The sequence below is a fragment of the Tripterygium wilfordii genome, chromosome 12 (assembly GCF_013401445.1).
Source record: "Tripterygium wilfordii isolate XIE 37 chromosome 12, ASM1340144v1, whole genome shotgun sequence".
Classification (NCBI taxonomy): Eukaryota; Viridiplantae; Streptophyta; class Magnoliopsida; order Celastrales; family Celastraceae; genus Tripterygium; species Tripterygium wilfordii.
In genome coordinates, this window is record NC_052243.1 from 5,472,320 (window position 1) to 5,484,770 (window position 12,451).

Below are 12,451 nucleotides of genomic sequence, written 5' to 3' on the forward strand. Positions count from 1 at the left end.
TCTACTATGGTCGTTGGTTGTGCCTCCCTCTACTAAGGTATTTATTTGGCGTGCGGTGCATGAAATCTTACCTAATAATTTTTTGTTGCATCAGCGGCACATTTCAGGTAACCTCAATTGTCCAGTGTGCAAACATACTCCAGAAACAATGCTACATTCTTTGTGGGAATGGCCTGCTGTTAAGGATGTGTTTTGCGTTAGTACTCAAAAAATCCAAAAGATGAATTCGTAACCCCTGAATTCATTTGCAAATTTCTGGGTTGCTACATCACAGCATCTTGAATCTAAGGAGTTAGCAGTGTTGGCTATACCATGAGGATAATTTGGCTACGCAGGAATAAATATGTTCATGAGGGTGTACTTTCCCATCTTACGCAAGTAGCCTAATATGGTATTTTAACAGCTGAAGAATTCTATAGTGTGCAAATGGGAATGGAGAGATCATCACCAAGATTGGCTAATGATCAAGATATGGTACAGATTTGGAGAAGCCCACTTATTAATACCATTAAGGTGAATTGGGATGCATCAACGCATTCTCAATTGAATAGGACTGAATTTGGTGCTATTTACAGAGATACAGTTGGAGATGTGTTAGCTGGTGGTTCATTAGTGAGAGAATCATTATTGGCTCCTGCTTTGGCTGAGGCGATGATAGCATTATTCGCAGTAAACTTAGCTTTGGATTTGGGCTTTAAGAATGTAGTTTTTGAAGGAGATGCTGCAAGTATAGTGACAGCCATTAATGGTGGGGAGCTGAATTTACATGTATGGAGTCTGGTGGTGATGGAGATTAAACGGCTAGTTCAATATTTCACGAGCTGGAAATTTATCTTTGCAAAAAGGTCAGCCAACATGGCTGCCCATAAGATGGCACGCTACTCATTTCATACACAAGGTTTGAAGGTTTGGATTGAAGACACACCTCTTTCGGTACCGAATGTTGTTCAAATGGATAAAATTTCTTGCAACCAAGAATTAAGGGAGGAGATTTGATCGTGAAGTATAATTTTGCATTATATATTATTTTTTTATTTGTGGTGCATGTTTTGTATTTAATCCATTTATTTTTTGCTGGCTATATCCCACCTATATGGTGGCCCGAGTGCCTATAATGGCCTCCATTTCATCTACTCAGTTGGTGAGTACATGAATATATCTGCGGTCTTTGACCTTTCAAAAAAAAAGGTATATTTATTTCTAAATTACTCATTTCATTTAAGAAGAATAATTTGTTAAATGTTTTGTCCTTGGTAGGATTAGGGAGTGAACTATTGAGACTAGGAGGGGCAGGAGATATAACTTGCGTCTCCAAATCTATCTCAAAGTCCGATATCTCACCCTTGCCCGACCCACTTTGTCAGGAAAACTGGTTCTCGTCAAGACAACATCCAATTAGTTGAGTAACATAATAATCAATACCAAACCATACTGATAGTCAATATCAACATGGTAATTGAGAGAATGTGATATTTAAAGGTCACCAAATAAAAGTTACACCTAACATCGCGATAACATGCTAGGAAATTATCAACCGAAGCTAAGAAAAGTACACTATGACTTAAGATTAAAAAAATAAAATAAATACACAACGAGATTACAATGCTGTCTTGAGATGAACCTAGACAAGCTAAACAACAAACATAAAACAAACACAACACACATGGATTGGATCTAGATGTACTCTTGACTTCCCCTTCATAAAAAAAGACTGATCTCCATCAGATCTAGGAGTCTCGTCACTATGCATCAGGTATGTGTCATTGAGACACTATAAGAACCAATATGGTGAAAAATCTATGATGGTTGGATGAGAAGATCCAGATTTCACATCCATGAGAGACGATGTGGTGGAGAAACCCTGAAACATTCCTTATTCAGCACAAAAATGAAAAGAAAACAACAGATCCATACAAGAGAAGCATAGATCTATGCCAGGGGAAGAGAAGGAGAGACAAGAGGCTTATCACAATCCTCCTCTCATTGACTTGGGAAAAAAAAGCTTCCGAAATTGAGAGAGTTTTGATAGAGAAAATCTTAGTTCTTTTATTTGTTTTAAAAAACCACACAATCTTTTAAATACAAGCAAATATTTGTTAAAATTTATTCAATATGACATAATATTAAACTTGAAAATTAAATTTATCCACTTACAAATTGAAAGACTAAATTGATCTACTTAAAAGTTGAAAAGATTAAATTGGTTATACAGCTTAAGTTGAGACACCAACAAACGTACATCTCTCATTTTCAACTTAAGCTGACCACCTAGTTACATGATGCCTGCCTCTATACACATATCTCTAACTCGGCAAGCTCATCTTCATGAGGAAGAGTATAAGAACCAATTATCTGAAGTTGATGCATTGGAGGACAAGCTGAAGGAGCTGGAGGGAATATGTAATCCCATTATTGCTAAGATGTTTGAGGGTGGTGGTGGAGCTGCTGGAGGTGATATGCCTATGGGTGGTAACTATGGTTGTGGTTCTACTGGAAGTGATGGTGGCCAAGGCCCAAAGACTGAGGAGGTCAATTGAAATTGAATTAGGAGGGAAATAGTGGGGCTACTAATCTTATTCTTGTTGCTCTATTTGTGTGTTCAGTTTGTATTTGGTAAAGCCAGCTTCTGCCTTTATGTGTCCAGTAAACAAGTAAAGGTAGTGATACACATTTCAACAAAATGCCAAAAACAATGTATTATAGTACGAGTAATTCAAAAACAATGTAATTACAATAAAAATTAATGTACTTATGGTCTGATAATGAAAAATAATGTAATTACATTGTTTTGAAAACAATGTAATTAAAAAGTATTTGTAATTTAAAAACAATGTAATTACAGTAGCATTGTATTTCAGTGTTCCATATTCTTATTACATTATTTTCAACAACAATGTAATTAAGAATGGTCCGATAAAACATATTGACAACGGATCTTGTTGGAAAGAGTTTTACATGCTGATTCCAAATATGTAATTTTTTTTTCAAAATCTAACATGTATTTGGAGAGATAAAACGCTTTAATCTTTTGTTTTAAAAAATAAAAGGTAAAAGATAGTGATGTCATCAAATGATGTCAGCAATTACAGTAATAAAAATTAGACCAAGAAAGAAGCGTAATTTTGTCCGAGAAATATTACTTTCCATGTCACATGGTGATGTGTCTTTGTCACATAGACTGTGATACTTTTGGGACACTTTTTGCTGGGATATGTATCACTACCATTCCTTTTAATAGAGACTTAATTAAAATAATTTTCAAACTTAATAAATATTAGCAAGGAAAAATATTTTATGATCATATATTACAATTAATATATGGTTTTATACTCCCATGTCTTTTTTTGTATTAATTGTAGTATTAGTTTTGCTTTATTTAACTTCATATATTTGTTCTTTGTGGTTGGTATTTGGTATAAAAATCACACAGCCATGTATAATTAAATAAATATTTGATTTATTGGCATATTATTCTTATTTATAAATAAACTAAATTATTTAAAAATGTGCAATTCAATCTTTGACTATTTAGGTCAACCGATTGAACATTCAAACATTATTGTCATAGATTGATGTGCGAGTCTCGGTTCTGATAACGCTGATTGGAAATCAAAAGATTATTTAATGTTAGATATGTGTTTTTTGAACACCTTGTAAACTACTTTAGTATTTTTTTTTTTTTGGAGAGACTGGGCCTTAAATTTCCAATGTTCAATTTTTATCCCATTTGTCGCAATTCCTTGTTAACGGCCGGCCCATTAGTATTCTGTGTTCACATGGAAATCTTTTGGGTCTCAGAAAACCCTAATGTGCAACACTATTGTGCATCCGAGTCTAACAAGAAACTCTACAGCCTTACATGTGATCTTGACACATGTTCAATCTTTTAAGTTTTACTTCCTCCGAAATCTCATCAATACTCTTATATGGACAGCTGTCAACCAATAACAGCGGGTATTGCTGTCGCTACGGTGCAAACCCTGGAGTATTTCTGCGTTTAAACCCTGAAAGCCAAAACCCCTAATTTTGTCTCTGGCTTATATTCCTGCCTCCCTCCTCCCCCTTGCTCCTTTTGCCTGTGGAGCAAAACAGACCAACGACGAAACTGTAAACCCTAATCCACGAACTTTCTGTCATCTCCAGAAGAGCAGTTGCAGTTCCTCCTCAGGTATGCTATCTGCGTTTCCGATTCACCTACGAGAATGGTGGTATTGTACGATTTTACAGCGAAATCAAGAATTTCCGATGTGTTTACTGATTTTAGAAGCTATGGTAATGGTTTTTTTGATTGGATGTTGTTTCTTGTTTGTTTAGGAAGAGTTTTCAGCAGGTATTGAAAGATGCTTGTATTGTTCGAGACGCCAGCGGGCTTTGCCCTATTCAAAGTATTAGATGAAGGAAGGCTATCTAAAGTTGAGGTAAAAAATTTTCATTCATTTGATTATTCTTGACCTAAAGAGTTTATTTAATGTAGTAATCAGCAACCTTTTGTTGTTGGGTAGTGAGTTTTTCTGCTAATGAGTCGTTTATGGGGGTCTTGATTTACAAATTTTTTCAGGACTTGTGGAAGGAGTTCTCCACAGCAGATTCAGCCAGACAGGTTCTCTCTCTTTTTTGTGTGTGTATATATTTGCATCTCTGCCAGATCAGTGGTAGCACCCTCTGACGTTTGAGTTCTCAAAATTTGTTATCTGTTGTCAATAATGGGGTGTTAAGCCATAATGTTTAGTGCTTGTTAACAATTTTGCTGAGGTCAGCCTTCATTCCTCATCATGTGCTGTATGAACATACTTTCCAGGAAAAGGGAGTCCATTCCCTCCAATTATAAACCATTCTAGTTCCCTTTTATTTGAGAATTTTTCTCAAATAAATTCTAGTTTTTCTTAGTATTACTTCATTTTTGGCTTCTTGCTGCTTTCGTTTTCCCATCAATTTTTATTGCATAAAAAAATCTGAGAGTTTGTCACTACTGACATTAGGTTGTGAAGCTGAAAGCTTTTTCAAAGTTTGAAAACACGTCAGAAGCTCTAGAAGCAGTAACCAAAATTATTGATAGTGCACCCAGCAAAGGTTTGCGCAAGTTCTTGCGTGCCCATTGCGAGGGCGAAACACTAGCTGTGGCTGATTCAAAGCTTGGAAATGCAATCAAGGAAAAGCTGGTATGCTAATGGTCCTATTCATTTATGGAACTATTGAATTCTGTTTTATTTTAATTAAATTGGAAAATTTATTATCTTGCAGAAAATAGAATGTGTTCACAACAATGCTGTCATGGAGTTGATGAGAGGTTTGAGAAGTCAGTTAACCGAACTCATAACCGGTCTTGGTGCTCAAGACCTTGCACCAATGAGCTTAGGTTTGTCTCATAGTCTGTCTAGATACAAGCTGAAGTTCAGTCCTGATAAGGTATACCACTAGTGCAATTATCTTTATAATTTTTGCTGCTGTCAGTACCAGTTGTAACTTGTGAGACTGTTGCCAAATCCAGGCTTTTGTTCTGTGGAATTTGGATTATGTGACCATTTTGTTCTTTTTTTGGTGCTGCTTGTGGGAGCACGTTGACGGTTTGAAAATGTACCTTGACATCTACTAGATCCATGTCTACCAAAAACGTCTAAAGATTTGTAATTTCATGTACGAGAACCATGTCTACTGAAAACATCTAAAAATTTGTAATTTAACCAGGATTGACCCTAGTACATTAATGTGGGATGATGTTCAGATTAGTTGGTGATATGGAAGAGTGAATGATTGTTCCAAAAGCCACTATTCTAGTTGTTGCTATTTTTTTTTTCTTTTCCTTCCAAATTTAAATGCTTGAATTGGAAGTTTTGAATATGTTCTTGTTACCGGGTTTATCATCTATGGTGCACAGGTTGACCTGAAGTGATAATGGACTGTCTTATTTTTGTGTTATCTGATATTCATTTCTGTATCACTCTTGCTCATGTATCATCATTTTGTGATATTACTAAGTGGTGTTTTTGCACTATCAATTGTTGTGAATTTCCTCTTCACTTTCTCCTCACTTTTCATGTTGACATTGTTTTCAAGTAATGCCATGGATTTCTGGAGGGCTGCTGTGATCAGCATATCTCACATCTCACTTTTCTATTTTCAGGTTGACACAATGATCATTCAGGCAATTGGATTGCTTGATGATCTAGATAAAGAGCTGAACACCTATGCGATGAGGGTTAGAGAGTGGTATGGTTGGCATTTTCCAGAGCTTGCAAAGATTGTGCAGGACAACATTCTTTATGCCAAAGTGGTGAAAAAGATGGGTAGCCGTGAAAGTGCTGCAAGTCTTGACTTCTCTGATGTAAGTTTTGTTAGACTATGTGCCCATTTACTACATGGAGGATGCTTATGAAACAATGTTTCTATTCTACTACATTTTATCTTTTTCCTGGGTCGTTGCATCATTGGGCCTGTGTGACATATGACTGACTACTGGCATTTGCATCCGGACCGGAAATGTCATCTTTGTCTTAGATTGTTACAATGGTGCTTCAAAAGCAATATTCTTAATTTTATCTTACTTGGGTTCTGCTTCTTTGGATGATGAAACAGATGATGATCGTTTAAATTTTCATTACTGACTTTTCTTTCAAAATGTCAGATACTACCCGAAGAATTGGAGACAGAATTAAAGGACGCAGCTATGATATCCATGGGAACTGAAGTTAGTGAAGTTGATTTGATGAATATCAGAGAGCTTTGTGATCAGGTTCTATCTCTTGCTGAGTACAGAGCTCAACTATATGATTATTTGAAGAGCAGAATGAACACTATTGCACCAAATTTGACTGCTCTTGTTGGAGAGCTTGTCGGAGCTCGCCTTATAGCCCATGGTGGCAGTTTGTTGAATCTAGCAAAGCAGCCTGGGAGTACAGTTCAGATTCTTGGTGCAGAGAAGGCTCTCTTCAGAGCTCTAAAGACAAAGCACGCAACTCCCAAGTATGGGCTTCTCTACCATGCATCCTTGGTTGGCCAGGCAGCCCCAAAGATGAAGGGTAAGATTTCCCGGTCACTTGCCGCAAAAGCTGCATTAGCAATTAGATATGATGCTCTTGGGGATGGCCAGGATAACTCTATGGGACTGGAGAACCGAGCCAAGGTGCCTTGCTCTGCTCTCTCTCTCTCTAACACACACACACACACACACACACACACACACACATGATATATATATAATCTTCACTTGTACATAATATTTGCAGCTTGAAGCACGGTTAAGAAATCTTGAAGGGAGAGAATTGGGTCATTCTGCTGGATCGGCTAAAGGAAAACCTAAGATAGAAGTTTACGACAAGGATCGAAAGAAGGGGGCTGCAGGATTGATAACTCCAGCCAAGGTCTGCCATTTGTTTTACGTTGTTCTTCTATTTACTCCTTTGTTACAGGTGATTGTTACTTTTTATTTTCTTGTAGACATATAATCCTGCTGCGGACTCCATTCTTGGGCAAACACCAAACTCGGCTGCTGGTAATCTGGAAGAAACAGCGTCAAAGAAGAGAAAGATAGACTCTGAGATACCCAAGGTTGATGAAGTAGCAGATGTTAATGGTCTTGGTGAAGAGAAGAAAGAAAAAAAGAAAAAGAAGAAGAAGACTGGAGAAGTGGAAACAGCTTTTCCTGATGCTGTGCCTGAAGGTGATCAGACGGCAAAGAAAGAAAAGAAGAAGAAGAAACATTCGGATGATAACGATGCCGTGCAAAATGAGGAGGACAATGTTGCCGCTGGAGAAAAGAAGAAAAAGAAGAGAAAACATGTTGATCAAGATGAAGAACCTGAACTGCCGAGCAATAAAAAGGAGAAAAAGAAAAAGAAGAAAAGTCTGGATTAAAAGAATTCATAAAACACAGTAACAACTCCCACCACAGTTTTGGAGAACCTAGGCAGTGGTTCAGTACTTGTATGTGGGAAATTTGGTTTTCTGCAATTTATTTGTTCATGTGGAGTTTTAACTTGATGTTCTTGTTATCATTAATTTATGGACATGGTTGCAAAGAGTTGTTTGAGAACAATTTTGCAAACTATATTTGTCAAATTCCTTACTATTCTCACGGTTCTTTTAGTCTTCCCCTTTCCTCAATTGGTTTTGAGCTATTTGAGCTTTTAAATCAGAACTTTGACTCTTGTGTGAACCAGTTTGTAACCATCCAGTGCATGAGATTATTGTATCAAATAATTTTGTTGTTGAATGGTCCACGCAGTTATGCTTGGACGATCGCCACGATGGACGATTCACAATGGATGTGGTATTTTTATATTTTTATTTAGGAGTTGTGGATTGATATTTTTATTAAGGGGATTTGTAGAAAAACATAGACGAAAGAAAAAAGACCTTCATTTATCTGCGTGACAATCTACAACGTTTGTGATATTTTTATTAAGGGGATTTGTTGAAAAATATAGACAAAAGAAAAAAGACCTTCATTTTGTAAGACATATGATAGGATGCCTAGGGAAGTAATGTGGTGGATTTTAGAGAATAGAGAAGTTTCGATCAGCTATTTCACTATGATTAAGGATATGTATGAAGGAGATGTAGCTTGTGTTAGGACTATTGGATGAGTTACATGAGAGTTTCCCATCATTACAGGCTTACATCAGGGGGTCGATACTAAGTCCGTTCCTGTTCATTATAGTGATGGATGAACTCACAAGACATATCCAAGGCGAGGTACCTTGGTGCATGTTGTTTGCGGATGATATAATTCTAGTGGATGAGACAATATCGAGAGTTAACTCCAAACTTGAAATATGGAGGCAGGCATTAGAGTGTAAAGGATTTAAACTAAGTAGGACTAAAACAAAATATATGAAATGTAAGTTTAGTAAGAGTAGGCAAGGGAACGAACAAGCAAGCAATTGAACTAGATGGAAGAGAAATAACAAAAAGTAGGGCTCTTAAATATATTGGATCGATATTCCAAGATGGACACATGGGTGATGATGTAGTTAATAGCATTAAAAACGGGAGGAGTAAGTGGAAGAGTGCATCCGGGGTTTTATGCTACCGAAGAATTCCCTTAAGGTTGAAGGGAAAGTTCTTTACATAAGCTATTCGACCTACAATGATGTATGGTTCCAAGTGTTGGGCTATCAAGAGACAACATATCCAAAAAATGCATGTAACAGAAATGCGAATGCTTCGTTGGATGTATGGTCACACTAAGAAAGATAGGATAATAAATGAGATTATTAGATGTAAGGTAGGAGTAGCACCTATTGAAGATAAGGTACGAGAAAATCGTTTAAGATAGTGGTGTGGACATTTTCAACGTTGAGATAGCGGTGCAGCAGTGAGGAGGAATGAGAGAATTTGTATAGAAGAGAGTAGGAGGCGGCGAGGTAAACCTAAAAAAACATGGCTTGAAGTAATAAGTAATTATATGAATTTAATAAAAGTTGATAATGCATGATTCATGATATCGATGAATGGAGAAAACAAATACATGTGGGGGATTTCGATGATATTCTCATGGACTCATATAGTTGACCCCAAACTTTTGGGATAAAGACTCGGTTGATGATGATGAATCCACACACAGTTAATCATTTTATAAAAAAAATTAGTAGATAACCAATGTGAGAATTATTTTGAACAAATAAAATAAATTCACAATTATCATAATGTGTTAATAGTATTTCTTTTTTTCACTCTGTAAAAATAATGTACCTATCAAATGTAACACACCATAATTTATTAAGTAATTATTTGCTCTCTTCTGACAGCTGGGGATAAGAATGTTTGGTTGTGGATGGTGAGTGTAATTGTGTCAGGACTTGATGTCAGTCCAAAAATTCTTGATATGAGGATTCTTACAGCGAATAAGTTGGGTGCAACCTGAGAACACAAGAACTGTTGGTTTGAGGTTGCCTTTCAAAAAAAGGACTTAGAATTTAATTAGTGCCAAGCGAAAAAGAGCATAAGATAGAAGATTAACACCTAAATGAAATAATTCTTACTGAAATGAAATGAAAAACAATACATTGCTGTAATGCATCATGAATTTCATTAATTGGGAATACATCTTGGAATGTATCGAGGCGTGCTTTACAAGCTAAAATAAAAACATAGTCGAGGAGACTACAGCCACAGAGGCTTGAGAAGTAAAGGGTTAAGCTAAGAACTAGTTGGCCGAAGCCATGCTAAATGTAAAAAAAAGTGACCGAAATCATTGCCTAAGAAAGCAGTAAAAGTTTGTCAACACGGATTCTTTGTTTGACGTGGAATGAGTGTAATTCTCTCTTTTTCTTCTTTTTATAGTTTTCATGGTGATCACAGTGATCTTCATCTCCTGTTTTCCTTACACGATATCGGCATGTGCAGATGTGGAAAGTCGTAGGGAACTTACTCCTTGCTCGACTCACGTTGTTAAATATTATGAGGAATTTCTCAGCCTAAGAAAACCGACGGGAAGTGAACAAAATATCTATTCAGGAAATGGAATGCATTCCCACGTTGAAGCTATAGTAACCTTTAGGGCTCATTTTAGAGAATAAATTTATTCTAGATTTGGAGAATACTTTCTATGTTCCTTCATATTCTAGATATGTGGTTTCTATTATAAAACTAGTTTCCCTTGGCTATGAATTACGTTTAGTTTGGATCTAATTTTACATAAGGAAGATGTTGTTGGTGGTTTTGAAACTTTAATCAATGGTTTATACAAACTAACTTGAATTCTACTTATGAAGAAAGTCTATTGAGCCTGCATAATGAAGTTGGCATTAAATGTAGTGCTATTGATGAGACTTCCTCTTTGTTGTGGCACAAGACAAGATGTCATATCATATCTCCATTGAAATGATCAAGAGATTGATTAATGATGGAGTACTAAAGGACCTTAATTTATCTGATTTTGGTACTTGTGGATTGCATAAAAGGAAAGCAAACAAACAATACCATCAACAAAGGTGTTAAAACGAGTGAGGAAATACTAGGAATCATTCATACTTATATTTGTGGACCATTCAATACTCCATGTTTTAATGGTCAGAGATCTTTTATCTCATTCATTGATGACTACGCACGCTATATGTGTCTCTACCATTTTTTGATATAAGGCTTGACTTGTAGTCAAAGGTTTCACTCAAAGAGAAGACGTTGATTACGAAGACATTTTTGCTCGTGTCAAAAAATGTCTCATTCAAAATCGTCATGGCATTGGTTGTTCATTTTGAGCTGGAGTTAAACCAAATGGACGTGAAAACGATATTTTTAAATGGAGATCTAGAGGAGGAGGTCTATATGAGACAGATTGAAGGATTTTGTTATGATAAAGACAATCATTTGGTCTACAAGCTAAAGAGATCAATAAATGGACTAAAGCAAGCCCTTGCCACAATTATTCAAAATTTCACAACGGTTCCACTAGTCATACATACACAAACATCCCTAAGTGTACATATGTCTAGCTGGCATGCCATATAGGACTTGACATGGCAAATTCAAATGAAAAAAAAGACAAACAAAAAAGGCGGGCTATTAACTTGTAATTGGAACAAAATTTGCAGCAATTGTCATATCTTCCTCTTGCCAAAAAAGATGCTTCACTCTCTTTCTTCCTAAAAACCCATTCTCTGCCTCAATCGAGTCTCTCTATCTTTCATCGAATGGAAATCTTCACGGTGCATGTCACAGCAAGACTCCGATACGGCCGTTTATTACAGAAAGAGAGAATCACACCTTTCAAAGGTAAATTTTCAGACCCATTTATCATATTTACTAAGGAAATCGATAATATCTAGCATTCTCTTTGGGTATTTGCATTTTTGCTTTTGTAGAGTAGTGTTTTTCTGTGAAAAAATTGTTCTTACATACTTCTTATTATTGAGAGGTCTGATATCCATGTTATTACACTTTTTTGAAGAATTTATGCCCTAATTTGTCTGGTATAGCACTGCTTTTGAAGTTACTATGCTTTTGGAGAGTTTATGCCTTGCTTTTGAAGTTGCTTTGTTCGGTTTAAGACTAGTCACACTGGATTGACGAATATGGATTACATTATCACTCTATAGTTGACATAATAACATTCCACTTCCACTTTATTGCATTACTATGTGAATAATGTTGAGAGAAAGTTTCTTTAATAACATATCAGTACCCCTTTATTGCATTACTATATCAGTAATTGTATTTTTCTAAACTGAAATAATACAGGATGGTGAAAATAAAAACAAACAAGAATACTCTTGCCTCTACTTCAGCAGATGATCATGCTTCTAAATCTAAAGATATGAAGTCTAGGGAAAAGAAAGTGCAATTCCGTTCAAACTTATCTCTCCATGTTGTGGCTTTGGTGTTTGAGGTATTTTATGTTATGGGTTTGTTTATCTTTGGTGCTTGTGTTATTTTTACCTTAGAGTTAGTTGGGGTGCTCTCCTCTTTCCTTGGACGTTCAACGCTATATTCGAAATGAATAATTACATTATTC

At 36.1% G+C, this 12,451-nt stretch overlaps 3 protein-coding genes across 3 annotated transcripts; all 3 read left to right on the forward strand.

The window, feature by feature from the left end:
• Positions 1-432: 432 nt before the first annotated feature.
• Positions 433-996, forward strand: LOC120010499. Its single transcript, XM_038861290.1, has one exon. It carries the CDS (start codon positions 433-435, stop codon positions 994-996), a length of 564 nt encoding a protein of 187 aa, XP_038717218.1.
• Positions 997-2,279: 1,283 nt separating this feature from the next.
• On the forward strand, positions 2,280-2,537 carry LOC120010500 (heat shock 70 kDa protein-like). Its single transcript, XM_038861291.1, has one exon. The coding sequence runs from the start codon at positions 2,280-2,282 to the stop codon at positions 2,535-2,537; it is 258 nt and encodes an 85-aa protein (XP_038717219.1).
• A 1,448-nt stretch (positions 2,538-3,985) lies between these two features.
• LOC120011328 (probable nucleolar protein 5-2) lies at positions 3,986-8,085 on the forward strand. Its single transcript, XM_038862421.1, has 9 exons — positions 3,986-4,168; positions 4,315-4,418; positions 4,559-4,600; positions 4,980-5,159; positions 5,242-5,406; positions 6,122-6,322; positions 6,623-7,120; positions 7,224-7,358; positions 7,435-8,085. Exons 2-9 carry the CDS (start codon positions 4,341-4,343, stop codon positions 7,849-7,851), a joined length of 1,716 nt encoding a protein of 571 aa, XP_038718349.1. The 5' UTR covers positions 3,986-4,168; positions 4,315-4,340; the 3' UTR covers positions 7,852-8,085.
• The last annotated feature ends 4,366 nt before the right edge of the window (positions 8,086-12,451 follow it).